The sequence below is a fragment of the Cicer arietinum genome, chromosome 5 (genome assembly GCF_000331145.2).
Source record: "Cicer arietinum cultivar CDC Frontier isolate Library 1 chromosome 5, Cicar.CDCFrontier_v2.0, whole genome shotgun sequence".
Taxonomy (NCBI): domain Eukaryota; kingdom Viridiplantae; phylum Streptophyta; class Magnoliopsida; order Fabales; family Fabaceae; genus Cicer; species Cicer arietinum.
The window spans coordinates 78151969-78167340 of record NC_021164.2 but is presented as its reverse complement, the minus strand read 5'-3'; the positions used below and the strand labels follow the sequence as shown (position 1 = coordinate 78167340).

The 15372-nt window shown below is 27.9% G+C and overlaps 1 protein-coding gene across 1 annotated transcript; it reads right to left on the bottom strand.

Annotated features, from left to right (window-relative positions):
• Nucleotides 1-2363: 2363 nt before the first annotated feature.
• Nucleotides 2364-7965, bottom strand: LOC101503956 (protein S-acyltransferase 21). Its single transcript, XM_004500786.3, has 10 exons — nucleotides 7675-7965; nucleotides 7115-7228; nucleotides 6887-7007; nucleotides 6190-6377; nucleotides 5668-5736; nucleotides 4978-5049; nucleotides 4719-4847; nucleotides 4233-4313; nucleotides 3960-4166; nucleotides 2364-3585 (listed from the first exon to the last, which is right to left on the bottom strand). Exons 1-10 carry the CDS (start codon nucleotides 7717-7719, stop codon nucleotides 2686-2688), a joined length of 1926 nt encoding a protein of 641 aa, XP_004500843.2. The 5' UTR covers nucleotides 7720-7965; the 3' UTR covers nucleotides 2364-2685.
• Nucleotides 7966-15372: the final 7407 nt, after the last annotated feature.

Sequence of the window (15372 nt, the reverse complement as noted above, 5' to 3'; positions counted from 1 at the left end):
ATATATATATATATTGATTTGAATTTTTAATTTATATAAAATTTTGTATGTTTGATCGTTAATATATTATGTCAATAATCAACCATTTGGATCGGCAATTTTCTTATATTGATTTTATTATTAAGTATATTTAACTAATTCGTTGACTTCAGAAAGTACATTGAATGCATACATTCAACAACAACAACAAAAATATTGAATACATAAACATGTTTGATAGAGAAATTGGATCCTCTATCGGTATAGAAAGAAATGTGTTGTGGTTATACAGAATTTGAGTCCCTATGATCGATGAATTCAAGAATTTGATTGATCGATCTACCAAGCACATGTACATCCTCTACAAATCAATATTCACAATCATCGGTTTTCAAAAAAAAAAAAAAATATTCAATGTTTTTTTTAAATGTATAATCATCATCATTAATAAATAACAAATATTCAAAGACATTATTACCTTTTTAAAATTTAACATACAGACACTAATACCAATTTACACTTTCCATTTTGAGTACAAAAATAAACTTTTGATTTTACACATTACTTTTTCTTTAATCCACTCATTATTTACTTGATAATCATATCATTCATAATAAATTCATTTTTGAACTACTTATTGAGAAAAATATTTTCTAAACAAAACATAATTAAAAATACCAAAATCATTGTTCAACAAATCAAATTGTGTTATTTTGATATTTTATTGTAAAAAAACAAACAAACAAAATTGTATGCCTTATAACCTCATTGTCATAGAGGTTAACATACAAAAGAAACTAAAACACTTCTAAACCCACAAAAATCTGGGATGTCATATCATATGATTAATTAAAATTCTAATGAGTTAGCTAATCACATAATAATGCACATTGAAGTATAAAATGGATGCATTTGTGGTGGTGGTGGAGGTGGCTGAGGGTATGACAGTAGTGGAGTCTCGTAGTGAGCTTGATAGCTAGTGTAAGGGTCAATTCTTCCATGAAAATAATATCTTGAATCGTAATAGGCATGAGGCCTCATTAATCTTCCATGTTCCACCATTCTTCTATCAAAATATGGACCATCAAAGGGATATGGATTTGTTTCCACAATATTGTTATGTTGGTCAAATATATTATGTTGATGTTGATCATAGTAATAATGATATGGATAATGTGGGTAATAGTACCCATGACTTGGCTGCATCATCAATTATTTATATCGAACAATCATTAGCAATAGTATCATACTCCTAAGATAAATTGAGGGAAAAAAATTGATATATCAATAGCAAAAAGGGGATAATATATAGTTGAATAAAATGAACGTGCTGGTGTTACAACTTACCATACTACCAGGATACATGTATGTGTGCAATAAGACAATGATAATTTATCAACCTCAAAAAGGACTTGAATTTGAAATGATAGAATGACAAAAGAGGTAGGAAGGAACTGTTTTGAATTGGAAATAAAAGGTAGTATAGCATATGATATGGTAGTTATATATAAGTAGAGAGATGTTAGTCCGTTATATTATGGGCCGTGATTATCGCAAGAGAATCAATTATTTGATTATGTTTTATTTACCTACCATTTTTGTTGTGGAAAGATTACCATATTAACTTGTCATCTTAACATTGACATTGAATACATGTTTTAACAAATAAAAAATACATTATAAACATACATTCAGCAACAACAAAAAACATTGAATACGTGTTGTGGTCATAGAGAATTTAAGTCCCTTTGATCCATCAATTCAAGAATTTGATTGATCAATCTACCAAGCACATGTACATCCTCTACAAATCAATATTTCACAATCATTGGTCTTCAAAAAAACAATATTCAATCTCATCATCTTTTTTTTTTAAAACATACAATCATCATCTTTAATAAATAACAAATATTCAAATTATATAGACATCATTACCTTTTTTAAATTCAACATACTCACATTGTTACCAATTTACACTTTCTATTTTGAGTACAAAAACAAACTTTTGATTTACTTTTTTTTTAATCCACTCATTATTACCTGATAATCCTATTATTCGCACTAAATTCATTTTTGAACTACTTATTAATCTTATAAGAAATTCATCCTTTGAATTGATTTATTTAACTTTATCTACTATCATAATCACTTACAAGACATTTTCAAAGAACATATAAAAACAAAATATTCATAAGCATTTTTCAGCTTATTTCCATAAATTTTTCAATATATAGCTCTTAATTAATAAAACAGTTTATAGACTTATAGCTTATAGTCCCGTCAAAAAATGGTTTATATATGAAAATAGTTGGAATGAAATTGGAAAGCATATTCGAAAAATGATTTTGTAGTTCTAACATCCTATGATCAAATTCATTCGTCAATTACTCAAATGCAATGACAGTGGTCAATAAATTAAAACAGAGAAAGGTCGTGATCCATTAGCCTGTACAGATGGAATGGTGAATGTACTAAACAACAAGGTGGAAACAAGAAAGAAGACATACATTAAAAAATGCAGGATAAGATGTTTTAGGACTTTTTTTTCAACTAGAAAAGGAAGAGAAGAAAAAATTGCAATTAATGGTAAATTGGAGTGGAATGGAATGCGCTAACATTTCACTATTTAGATTTTAAATTTTAGATGTTATCATATTCCATTCCATTCTTATCCTATACCACCAATTCAAAGGTACTCTAAGAAAATTAGTTTTGCTGGGAATAACTAGGAACAAACACAGGAAGTTGGCCACCTCTATGTGATCTACCTCGCTGAAAATCCCTTATTGGATAATCTCTGTCCGAAACACCAGCTACCGAGCTGCTATTTCTTGTTCCTGCTGCATTTGACTGTTCGTTCACAGCGGGACTGCCAAAAAATATAGAACGCCCAGTATACGATAACTCTGTTCTAGGAATCTGATAACTGCCTTGACCACTAGACGAGAAAGGGACAAAGCGCCCAGCTGCTGGATCCCAAAACACTGATGATTTTTTATCCTCTGAAACAGCTAAGTTGTTACTTCTCATTGGCACACGTGCACCAATTTCATGAACTGGGTTTAAATTCCCTTCGCTTCCTTTAGCTGATGAAGGAGACTGATTTGCAGATGGTTGCTGAAACATAGGGTTGAAATGGTCTCTGTTCAAACCTGGCCGCTGCATTGGCGAAGGAGTTAAGTTGGGGACTTGTGGACTGCTGAAGTTACTCATACTGTGGTGACATGCATCTATATCTTCCTTGCTTGCTTGACTGGGAGGGTATGAGCTCTTGGAAGGAGATAACTTTGATGTCCCTGATGGATCGTATTTGTTATGAAATCCTTGGTTGCTAATTGGACTGCTTCTTCCACTCACATTGCTACTGGATAAATGATCAACATCGTATGCATGAGACCGAGAACTAATTGGACGAAGCACAGATGATGATGCTCTAGCTTTAGCTAATGCCTTAGCTGCCTCATTGGAATCTAGTTTTGCAAGTTTCCATGCGCTTATTCGCACAGGGCGGTGATTCAAATTTTTTCCTTTGTCGGGTTGTTGTATTGCATCTGGATCTACAGTAGATGGTAGGCGACCTGGCTCCAAATGTGGTATAATTTCATCCTGCTTATCCAAGTCCAGACACTTGATTAACATTCAACAAAAACTATGTGATATTCTTATTGGGCAAGCATTTAATTAATGCTCTACTGTCATGTTACGCACTTTTAACTTTACCAGTATTTTATTTCCATTAACCATTAAAAATCATATATAATCCATTTACCTTGTACATGACAAAAAATGAAGCACATGCTGAACAAAAGATGAGTGACTTCCTATTATTAAGAGTAATGATGCTATTGTGTTTTGTGCATCGTTTAGTGCTCTACTCAATTCTCCTTTCTTATCGCTCATCGCAATAATAGATAGGCAATACATCTTAAAACAAAGCTCTTAGTCATTTAATTCAAGCAATTGTACAGAGATGGCAGTACCTGGTGATCCATAAAGATTCTTGGAGGTGTACACCAGGCACCTTTGTATTGCAAACTCATTCCCACAGAGCTTCTTCCGCTAATTGCAGTGACAGCTGAACTAGTAGGAGACGGAGGAAGACTCTGCTGATCACCCGCATCAACTGAAGGACCAGGTGGTTCACTCAGAGTTCTCATGGCAACGACATATTCATACGTAGTAATTCCCTGTAAGAGAAAATGCCAGCTTAGAGTATGTTCATGTAAATGAGGAGGAAAGGATCATGATCATACCTTTCTAATCAGAATCATATGAAAAAAGAACAATTCTCCCAGAGGTATAGTCGCAAGGAAAGAAACTGCTGTGCATATGGCCTGTTAAAGGATTGAAAATTGCATAAAACATTGAAAAACTTCTATATTCAATCTTTTACCAATTCATATTTTTATAAAGAAGTGAAAATCAGGAAAAAAATATTGTATGAAAAAGTTTACAGTTTAGTAACAGATAACAACTCAACTAGTCAATTGTGTTTAAAGAATGGATAATGGGTAATTGAAAAGCATGTTGAATAACTTCCATCAAACATAACAGATAGATATTCAAGTCCAGATCACTAATAATATAACAAATTTGTATGAGATTCAATTGAATGTTTATAATATAGGGCAAAAAGCACAAATTATCATACATAATAAGGTGGATAATAAGATGATTTTACAAATTATCTTTTTTGAGATGGAGAATAAAACTCTAAATGAAAAGGAGAGCAAATGTACCACTATTGTAGCAAATGGGACTCGAGAAAATCCAGCTCCAAGCTTTTCTTCTATCAGATTCTCTGTATGCTTCTTATCAGCAAAGCATCTGACAAGCACAGTAATCCCAACTCCGCATTCGACTAAAAGCTGGGACATAGTAAGAAAATTACAAAGTCACATTATCAAAAGGTTCTTTCAAATTTAAACTGAAGATTAGAAAGGAGAGGGGGAGGAACTAGATTTAGGATAAGCTGATAAGCATTTTTATGTAACTTACCCAAACCAGGCTCACTGCCATTAGGCACACAAATGTGATGTAATTCTTCCTTCCAACACAATTGTTCAACCACTGAACAAAATAACAAAGTAAATGATAATTATTTTTCGAAGAATCTAAAAGCTAAGGAACACAAATAACAAAGCGTACAAATGAACACAGGATCTCAGTTCTCAAGCCCCAAACATCTACCCCATAGTTTACTTTTCATTAACATGATCCAGAGTCTACATTGCAACTGGCAAATGCTGGAGACAGTGGTAAAAACCGAATGGTATTATTACATAAAATAGGGAAAATTCCTGGATTATAATTGAGTTGCCAGAAATATTTAAGCGACCCTGGACTCTCCAAAAACCAAAATGGCCCTAAATCTATACAATATAAAAGATAGCCACCCAATATCTTCCATCCTATTTAAAGGCAAAATGCCTTATTTTTGATAACTAACTCTCCAACTAACAAACTGACTAAGATTACTTATCAGACAATTAAACAAACACAGCCTTTGAAGAGGGGGGAACCACATCCCAAGAAATGATAGTAAGTGTCAAGTGAGCTTTTGGAAGGTTGGCATGACCTTTTTTCTTAGTATGACAACAGACCACTAGACCAGAAACTAAAGCATGCAATATTGAGTAAATCAAATATCTGATAACTGACTTGGGACGGGGTTCAAACAAAACTTACCCGGCAATGGTGATCGAATCCATCAACACATTTGTCACAACTTCTACAATGCTTACTGAACTTCCGAACCTGCAAAACACATCAAACAAATACTAAATAAATAATACATCATGGGATTTCCATGTTCTAGTTAGGCAAGTAAATGGGGGAGAAAACTCCACAGTTAGATATATTCAGATATAGAGAAAGCAATATAAAAGTGGTAATGTGGCATACAAGAACAATCCAAAAGAAAATAGCACTTAACATTTGTTAAAAGGGCTGATTGTTTAGACTTGAACAATCACGAGTCATCAAGAAAGTGGTGCCTATATACTATGACAACATTTTTGGATTTACCAATATATATAGCAGTTTCGGGAGACTGAATTTTTTATTCATCCAAAGTTACAAACATAAGCAAACTTAGTTGCATTCTATGAAACCTCATATTTTTTTTTTCTTGGTTATGTTCGTTTCTTATTTTTCTAGTATTGACTTTACTGGGAGAACAAAATAAGGTTATTAAGTAAATGAGCCAACCTCAGCTTTGCATAAAGTACAGAACAAAGCCTCCTCCTCTCCGGATTCTTGTTGCAGAATAGAATCTTCATCGCTGCGGCAATCTTCCATTGCAAGGAAACTACACAAGCAACATCCAAGTTTGGAGCAAACATTTGAATCATGCCGATCAGACATTCTTTCATCCTTGAGCCCTATCTTGTTGGGTTCTGCAACAGGAGATCCAAATAGCATGACAATTCATCAAACGGCACGGAAATTTGCTATCATAGTTATTGGAAATCATTAATAGTTGCCATTATATACCAACATATACAAAAAAGTACCACCGTCTAACCAGTCAAATTCAAGACAAACACCATGTACAAGAGGCAACAAACATGGTAACCATATAACAAAAAAATATAAACCACATTGTGGACGTATCAAAACAACAATAGACATAGCTAAATCTGCTGTAACTACTTTAGATTTTGTTGTGAAGCCAGTTACTTAGAGACTAGTCAACAAAGTCACTACTGTATAACTAATTCAATAGCAGTTCTTTTAATTCCATTGGTAATTTAGCAACCCTGATTAACAAGCAGCATACTAATTACTATACTCCTGGGAAAAACCCCAGATGGTTTTGATGCACCATGGAGTAAATCTGATATGAAGAGTAAACCTAGAGTAAGACAATCATGTCAATAGGTGATGGTAGCTTTAAAATTCCAACCTGTCAACTCTTCATCGTGTTTTGATCTATTATTGGATGTTTGGTCACAGTCAAGCCTCACTCCCAGATCAGCAGGGTCAATGGCAGTGCAGCGAACATAGAGGACGAATACAGAGAGTGCCTGCGGTTCAAAATTTAGGAACAAGTAAACAAAAAAAATAAAATAATAATAATAATAATAATACTTCACTCCATATTTTGAAATGAACCTTCCAAATTGTTGCTTACCAGTACAGAGTAAACACCAAAAGCCACATATTCATAGATTTCCTTTCCAAGAAAAGGAGCAAAGAAGGCGTAATAAGCAATGCATAACAAGAAATAAACTGTTATAGCCACAACCTGTACACAAATCACAAGCAATGCATATCAATTGTCAGTGACATTGCAAATTCAAATGTGAAAACATAACTCTTCCATTCTAGAACACCATAATGACTAAAATGTTGAATTTCAATCAACATGTTGACCAAAAATCGGGATCCTATATTCATATGATAACACTAAATTCATAAAGTGAAATGTAAAGGCGCAATAATGTTAAACAGTTAAAAAGTAACAAATATAAATGAAAAAAAAAAGAATTTTTGCAAATGATTATTTGAGTTGAAAAGCACGTTCATCAAAAAAGTAATAAGAAGCAGAATTAAGAAAATTATGAGGGCATTTTGAAACGAAAAAAGTCAAAAGGGAAAAAAATGGAAGAAAGAAAATGACATGTGAAAGTGAAGAGGAAAAAAAAAGAATGACGGCATTGAAATTAGAGTGAGAGTGAAGAATGTATGTACCTGAAAAGTGTGAAAAGGAAGTTCCCATCCATGACGCCTACCCATTATAACAGACTTAACAAATCCAAATCATTTATTTTTCCGCACAAAAATTTGGCATTCGCTTCAACTTTCACAACTCAAAGAGATAACTCCGAAAATGGTAGTAGAATGCAGTAACGGATTTGAATTGATCCTGAAATTATTATTAGGTTAGGGTTTCTACTTTGAAGAGTCAAATTCAACTGTGTGAGAGAGAGAGAGAAAGAGAAGAAGCTCTTCAGTGTTGTGAAAAATATATACAAAGAGAGAGTGTAAGGCCACTTATTCTATTAAACTATGTATAAAATTCATTCACCTTAATTCTTTCATTTTATTTTATATTTTTGGTCTATAGTAATTCATTCAATTTAAATGTATTTATTATTATTCTCAATTCTCGATGTAGGATGCATATTATTTCCCCATAAAATATGTGATTGGTAAACATTGGACACCTTCTTCTTTTTATTTTTATTTTTATTTAACTTAAAAGTTCATTTAATGGTATTCAAGATTCATAATAAATCCCAAATTAAAGGACTATTGAATATTGATATTGATAGATACAGGGTATCCACGCGCAAAAATTGATAATGTAAAATAAAATGGAAAAAATAATATTTGTACTTATATTTGAAAAAAGCAAAATGCCTCTTGGTGAGTCAACGGCATTTTTTCACCTTATTAAGAAGAAAATCTATTTTTTTACATAATTAAGGATAATGTATTAATTAATGATTTTACAAATTCAAAATAGTTTTAAATAGAATTTAACCCAATCTCTCAACTATGGTCCAAAACAAAAAACTATACTCTACTTAGTATCAGCGTAATTTACAACACTTACGTATATTATGCAACAACCAATTACATCAAAGTTCTTTTTTTTTACTAAAACTTGTATTAAACTATTTTTTTACTGAACTTGCACCCGGCTTTTGGGGGTTACAATTTTGTTTTATAATATACTAGACTACTAGTATATGCAAGACTTCGATTAATACACACAATCATTTAATTTTATTTGAGAATAATTATAATAAAATGAAATAACACTAACATTTAATTGAACCATATTGTAAATAGTATTTGATAAGGATGAACATTTCATTATTAAGTTATCATATTTTGTTTTAATTTGTTGTTTAATTAATTGATACGATATGATAAGTTAATTCATATCTTTATTATATTATGTCTCTTTTATTCAAATTTGTATCTTAAATATAAATTGGGTTATCAATGGATATGATAAGAAAATTAATTTACTCAATTAACCTTATAAAATATAACTTAAAATATAATAAAACATAAATATAAAGACAATTTATAAAATAAAATCTATAATATAAAATATAAATCTAATCAAATATAAATATAAAAATAATTATTAAAATTTGATATTAAAATTAAAAATAAAATATTAATAATTAATTTAAAAAATGTTAATGATTTTATCAAGAAGATAGTTTGTCTTTTATATAATCTAATAAATTAATATTTAAAATTATAAAAATATGAAAATTAATTAAATTTTTAAAATAAATGTAATTTGTTTACAAGGGTAGTTTGTCATTTACATATAATATATTTTTATTTACATTCTAACAAATAAAATATAATTATTTGGTTGTTCGTAATTTTTTTTTTTAAATTATTTATTTAGTAGTGTAAATGAAAAGTTTTAAATTAAAATCATTTCTTTATTTGTTTAATTTTTTAGTATTTTCGTTGATTTATAATATTTAAAATACATTAAATTAATTTTGAAAAAATTAATATCTAATTATTTACAATGGTAATTTTGTTATTCAAATATAATATATATTATTATATCATATCACGATAAAATGTGTATTGAATATATGATTAAAAATAAAATTTGTTATCATATTGATTAGTATAGATGTATTAAACATGTATATAATAATATTTATTTTGTTACTATCATATTATATCATATATTTATTCAATTTTATATCGTGTTATGTCTTTATTCTATCATTATATTATCCATATCAAACGAATCCTAAATGTTTAAATATATTTTTAATAAATGTTTTAGATTTTTTTAATTGTTTATATTTATTAATCCGTGTTTTGGGTTTTCAGAAAATTATTTTTAGAATTTAAAAAAGCATAGTTATTATATTTAAAAAATATCAAAATAAAATATTAATTAAAATACTATTTTCGATCATCATATAAACATAATATAACTAATTTGATGATTAATAAAAAATTAATTAAGTAAAATAAATTTTTTAAATTTCATATAAAATATAATTTAAATTTACTAAATTATATTTTTGAATCTCAAACATTCAACTACAGAAAATAAAAACAAATTATTAAAATAAAATTATATCATGAATATTAATATTAAATGAATCAAATATAATTAATTTTTATTTATAATAACAATAAAAAATTTAAATTACTTTTTTTTATAACTGTGACTAGAGAAGGAATATAATATATATTTAATCGATTATAAAATATTTATATCATAACACAAACCTCTAACAATTAGCACTTCAATGACCCAATTATGTAATTATAACATTATATTAGTAAAGTTTTACGGTAAAGATAGTAACGAGTTATTGTAAGTGAATAAATATATATCACTAAACATGCATATTGTCAACAACGAAAAATAATACATCTAACATGAATTTTGTATATTCGTTTCTAAAAGTTAATAGTATTTCTATTTCTTACGATGTATTTAGTTTATAATACACGCACTTTTTAAGAGATAATTATTCAGTGCAACTAGTATAATACTACTATTATATGTCAATTGTCAGTGCAACTAATATAATACTACTATTATACTATTATATGTTAATAGTATTAAGTTTTATGTTATTTTAAAATAATTTCAAAATTTTGTAAATATATAAATTTATGATAATATCTGTAATTTTTTTACAAATAAAAAAATATACTATAAAAAACAATACTAAAATATTTGTGTAATTTAATTATATCAACAAAATACTTGCAATTGCAACTAATATAATAATTAAAGATAACATTGAAAAAATAACAAATATTGCGTGGATATTATGAAATGAGAAATATTAATTTTGTGATGAATTAATAACGTTGTAGTGGTATTAAAAAATAATAAATATTACTATTAATTTTGACATGAATAAACATTTTAATTGACACACAAAATATGATATCACAAAATATGGGATCAAGTAAGTGATAAACGAATTTATATTTGTTGATTTTATTACAGTAAGAAAAACGCAATTGAAAATCGGACTATTATAGTCGGTGAAATGATGACACGCTCTCCATGATTACTTCAATCATTTGCTAACTATTAAAAATAAAAATAATAAAGGAATACCGTAATCTACTTAAAAAAAAGCAATTTAAATGTTAAATAATACTAACAATAACACATATTATTTTTTTTATCGTGAGTCCCAAGTCAATTGAATTCAAATGATATCTTTGAATGTATGTGTTATTTTTTAATTTTCATTATTAATTAACTAATGTGCCGGCCTCGCCTTTTCTTTTTTCAATTTAATAGATAAAGACGTCCTCTTCACTTTAATTTTTGGACGAAAAAGACGTCCTCACTTTAAAACACAATGATTTGGAATCTCTCAATAACCATTTTCCTGTTCGATCAATTCCTTTTTATGTTCCTTTCATATGATAGTTACAGCAACAACAAAAAAAGCAGTACTAGTAAGATACTGAAAAATGTTTTTTTACAACAAGTTGCTAAAATATGTTAGGATAAACTACGATTTAGTTATGAAAATATGATATGTTGCTATTTTATTTATACAAAAATTTAAATTAGTCTAAATCAATAAAATGTTTAATAAAAAATTCAAATTAATTATTTGTTGAACATTTTGATGATTAATTTTAACTTTTTGTTGATTCAGATATATTTTAAAGATTAAAATAACTTAGTAATACCCAAAATAACAACACTTATTTTACATGGCAAGAAGGTAAAACAAAATCATTCAGAAAACAAGGATGGATATACTTCAAGTAAATTGAATTGTGGGTAATCAATTCAGTTTGATACGATTCAATTTTATTTTATTTTTTAAAACAGTTTGATATTCAGTTTTTGTTTTTGTTTTTTAATGATCTTAATATTATATAATACTGATTAATGATAATTCGGTTTTTAGTTTTAGTTCAGAAATAATAAACCGGTTGCCGAACCTTAAATACAGTTTGTTTCAGTTCTTATCGAACTATAAACATTTTGACTTGGTTTAATTGGATAGTTGTAACGATTCAGTTCGATTTGGTTTCCAGAGTTTGGTTTTTTTTTTTTTTTTTCCGCATTAAAGATCAATGATAAGCCAAACCAATGTTTGAATAATAATTGTTTTTCTTTACTAAAATTTTAATAATATTTGTAAACACGTCAAAGATGGAATAACAATGTTTTTTTTCGCTTAAATTTAATAAAAGTAGTGATGTGTGTAGATGCACCTATAACTTTTCTACCTCATTTCGAGGGGTGGCTTTGGGCCTTTGGCATCTAGGGACATCAAAAAATATTTTATATTTAGATATTATATATAAAAATTAAAATTTTATATTATTTAAATTATGTATAAGAGTTATTGAAATATTTTAAACAATACAAGTTAAATAAATACATGTTATTTAATAAATTTGAAAAATTAAATTAAATGATTTATTTATGGTTTTAGTAGTTGAATAGTCTAATTGAGGTGTACTAAAACTATAGTTTTAATATGAATTATTCAACTGAAAGTTTTAGTAGTTGAATAGTCTAATTGAGGGTATTAAAACTATAGTTTTAATATGAATAATTCAACATTCAGTTTTTCTCTATCATTCAAGTTCACAATTTGAAAGGTTTAACTAGTTATATAAATGGTAAAAAGTATAATTAAGTAATGGAAAAAATATAGAGAATTTGATAGCAAATTCAAATTAAGTTATTAGAGAAATTTTATGTATAATTATTTATGTGATCTCTTAACTTAATTTCATGTAATATTTCAGTCATTTATCTTTTTTTACTCCTCAATTTAGTCTTTTATTTTATTTTAAGTAACAATTTGATAATTTATAACTTAAAATGTCAACAATGTTATCTTTTTTATACATAAACTTAAAAAATTCATCAAAATTTTCAAACAAAACTCATAAAATTTAATATCAATTTTAAAATAATATATAAATTAATCAAATGCATAACTAAAATATTCAAATAAATTCATATTTCCATCTCCAACAATATCAAATTCATCAAATAAAAAATAAAAATATGAGTTTATTTGAATATTTGAGTTATGATTTTAATAAAATTTGCATTATATGGAAGATGATAATTAATTTTATGAGTTTTGTTTGAAAAATTTGATGAACTTTTTAAATTTTTGTAAAAAAAAAATAATATTGTTGACATTTTAAGACAAAAAAAAAAAATCAAATTGTTACTTAAAATTAAATAAAAGATCAAATCATAAAGAAAAAAAATAAAGGATTGAAATGTTACCTGAAATTAAATTAAGGGACTGCGTGCCAAATTTTTAACATTTAAATAAACAATAAATTGTATGTTATTGAGTTATTTAAAGACTTTAAATTGTTTTCCCTAATGCAGGTATATATTATAGAATAATATTAACTATTACTCTTGCAATTGCGGGAAGAAATTGTTCTAAATTAAAATTGTTAAAATCTTATTTAAATTATATTATGTCATAAGATAAATTAAATTACCTTATTTTGATTTCAATTATATCGCAACAAAAAATGCAAAGGGAATAATATTTAAATAATTATAGAAGCTTTGAAATTTTTTACAGAGACAATATTTTTTTATTCGTCCAAGACACTCAAATTTTAAGTACCACCCCTATTTATTTCAATACTTTATTTTTTATCTATTTAATTTTCTATCACTTTATCAATATATTACATCGTTTTCGCTATATAATTCTCTTTTAAGTGATCTATTGAATTATTTCTCTATTAAGTGATCTATTGAATTATTTCTCTATTAAGTGATCTATTGAATATATGGATGTCCATCAATTATTTTGATATACTAATTTCAAGTTATCTTTTTGGAAATACAAAATTATTCTAAAAATTATTATTTAAGTTGACTCATTCATATGATATCTCAAATATGATAACACCTGATGACATCTTAAAGAAATTTCTATGCCGCAACCAAAAATAACATTAATCAATAAAAAATGGGAAAATAAAATAAAAGAAGGGGTAACACCAAACTAGTTCAGAAGTTAATGAAAACAAAAATTAAGAAGACCAATCTTATTGTGGAAATTTTTTTCCTTAATACAATTTGGTTTGAAGTCCCACCAAATAAATTCACTCATCGCAAACAAACCCTTCATCAATCAATTTATCTACAAAAGTGTTTTATTTTTTATTTTTATAAATAAATGTTAAAAATTAGTAGTTATATTAATTTTTTTAAGTATGAATCGGTCAAACTTGATACGTCTTCAATATCCCTTAATTTACAAAAACTTACGCAAGACAAATGTTTCTTTTTCTAAAATATAAGAAACTTTGAAACGATAACCTCTAATAATCTCCAAACAATTAAACCATATGTTTTGTAATAGCCAAGGGACAACTGAGTTGGTGAAAGCCTAAACTGTTAACAATGAAAAAAGGAAGAAGAGAGACAACCACTCTAGGGTTTCATAACATAGAATGAACCAAACTTAAGTTAATAAGACTACAATGAGTATATATATAAAAGAATATAAACGTCTAAATACTCTTACTACTAATATATAATAACATTATCTAATATCTCCCCTCAAACTCATGATGCATTAATATAGAGCATCTAGAGTTTGTCAACTAAAAAATGAAAACGTTTAATGGAATGCATCTTTGTGAACAAATAAGCAATTTGTAAAAAAGAAGAGTACGAATAATGGTCATCTTGGATACAAGAGCAAAAGTTTCTTCATGATACATACCATAGTGTTGAGAGAAACCCTTAGCAACAAGACGTGCTTTGTAGCGCTCAATTGACTTATCTGACTTAGTTTTGATCTTGTATACCCAATAGTTCTTATGCCATAGCTTGCTGCCAAAGATGATCAAGAACAACCTCTTTATAGGAAGAAGGCTCAGACAAAGTTGACGAGAGGGGTAACGAGGAGGATCAACAATCGCAGGAGGTGGTTGGACAGCCGGGGAGACAAGAGGGATGTCACCAAAGAAAAAGCAACAATCAAAGAGAAGAACCAACAAAGAGAGAAGCAACGAAAGAAGAAGCAGAAGCCAAAGAGAGGATCATTAGCTATACTAAACAATCACAATAAATAGAGAAACCAAACCAACAAGAAATCATATCAAACCAAACTAAATCAAACCAAACTAAACTACACCAAACCAAACTAAACAAAGAGAGACGCAACCAAATAGATGAATCACATAAGAGAAGAGCAAACAAATAGAACAATCAATATGGAGAGAAGCAACAAAGCAAATCACTATAGAGATGAGCAATCAAATAGAAGAAGCAACGAAGAGAGTGACAACACAGAAGAAAGCAACCAAAGAGATAAGAGAGACGAACAATTAAATTAACAACCAAATCAACAAAGAACCACAACAATTGAAAGCATGTGAACCAAACCAAAATCA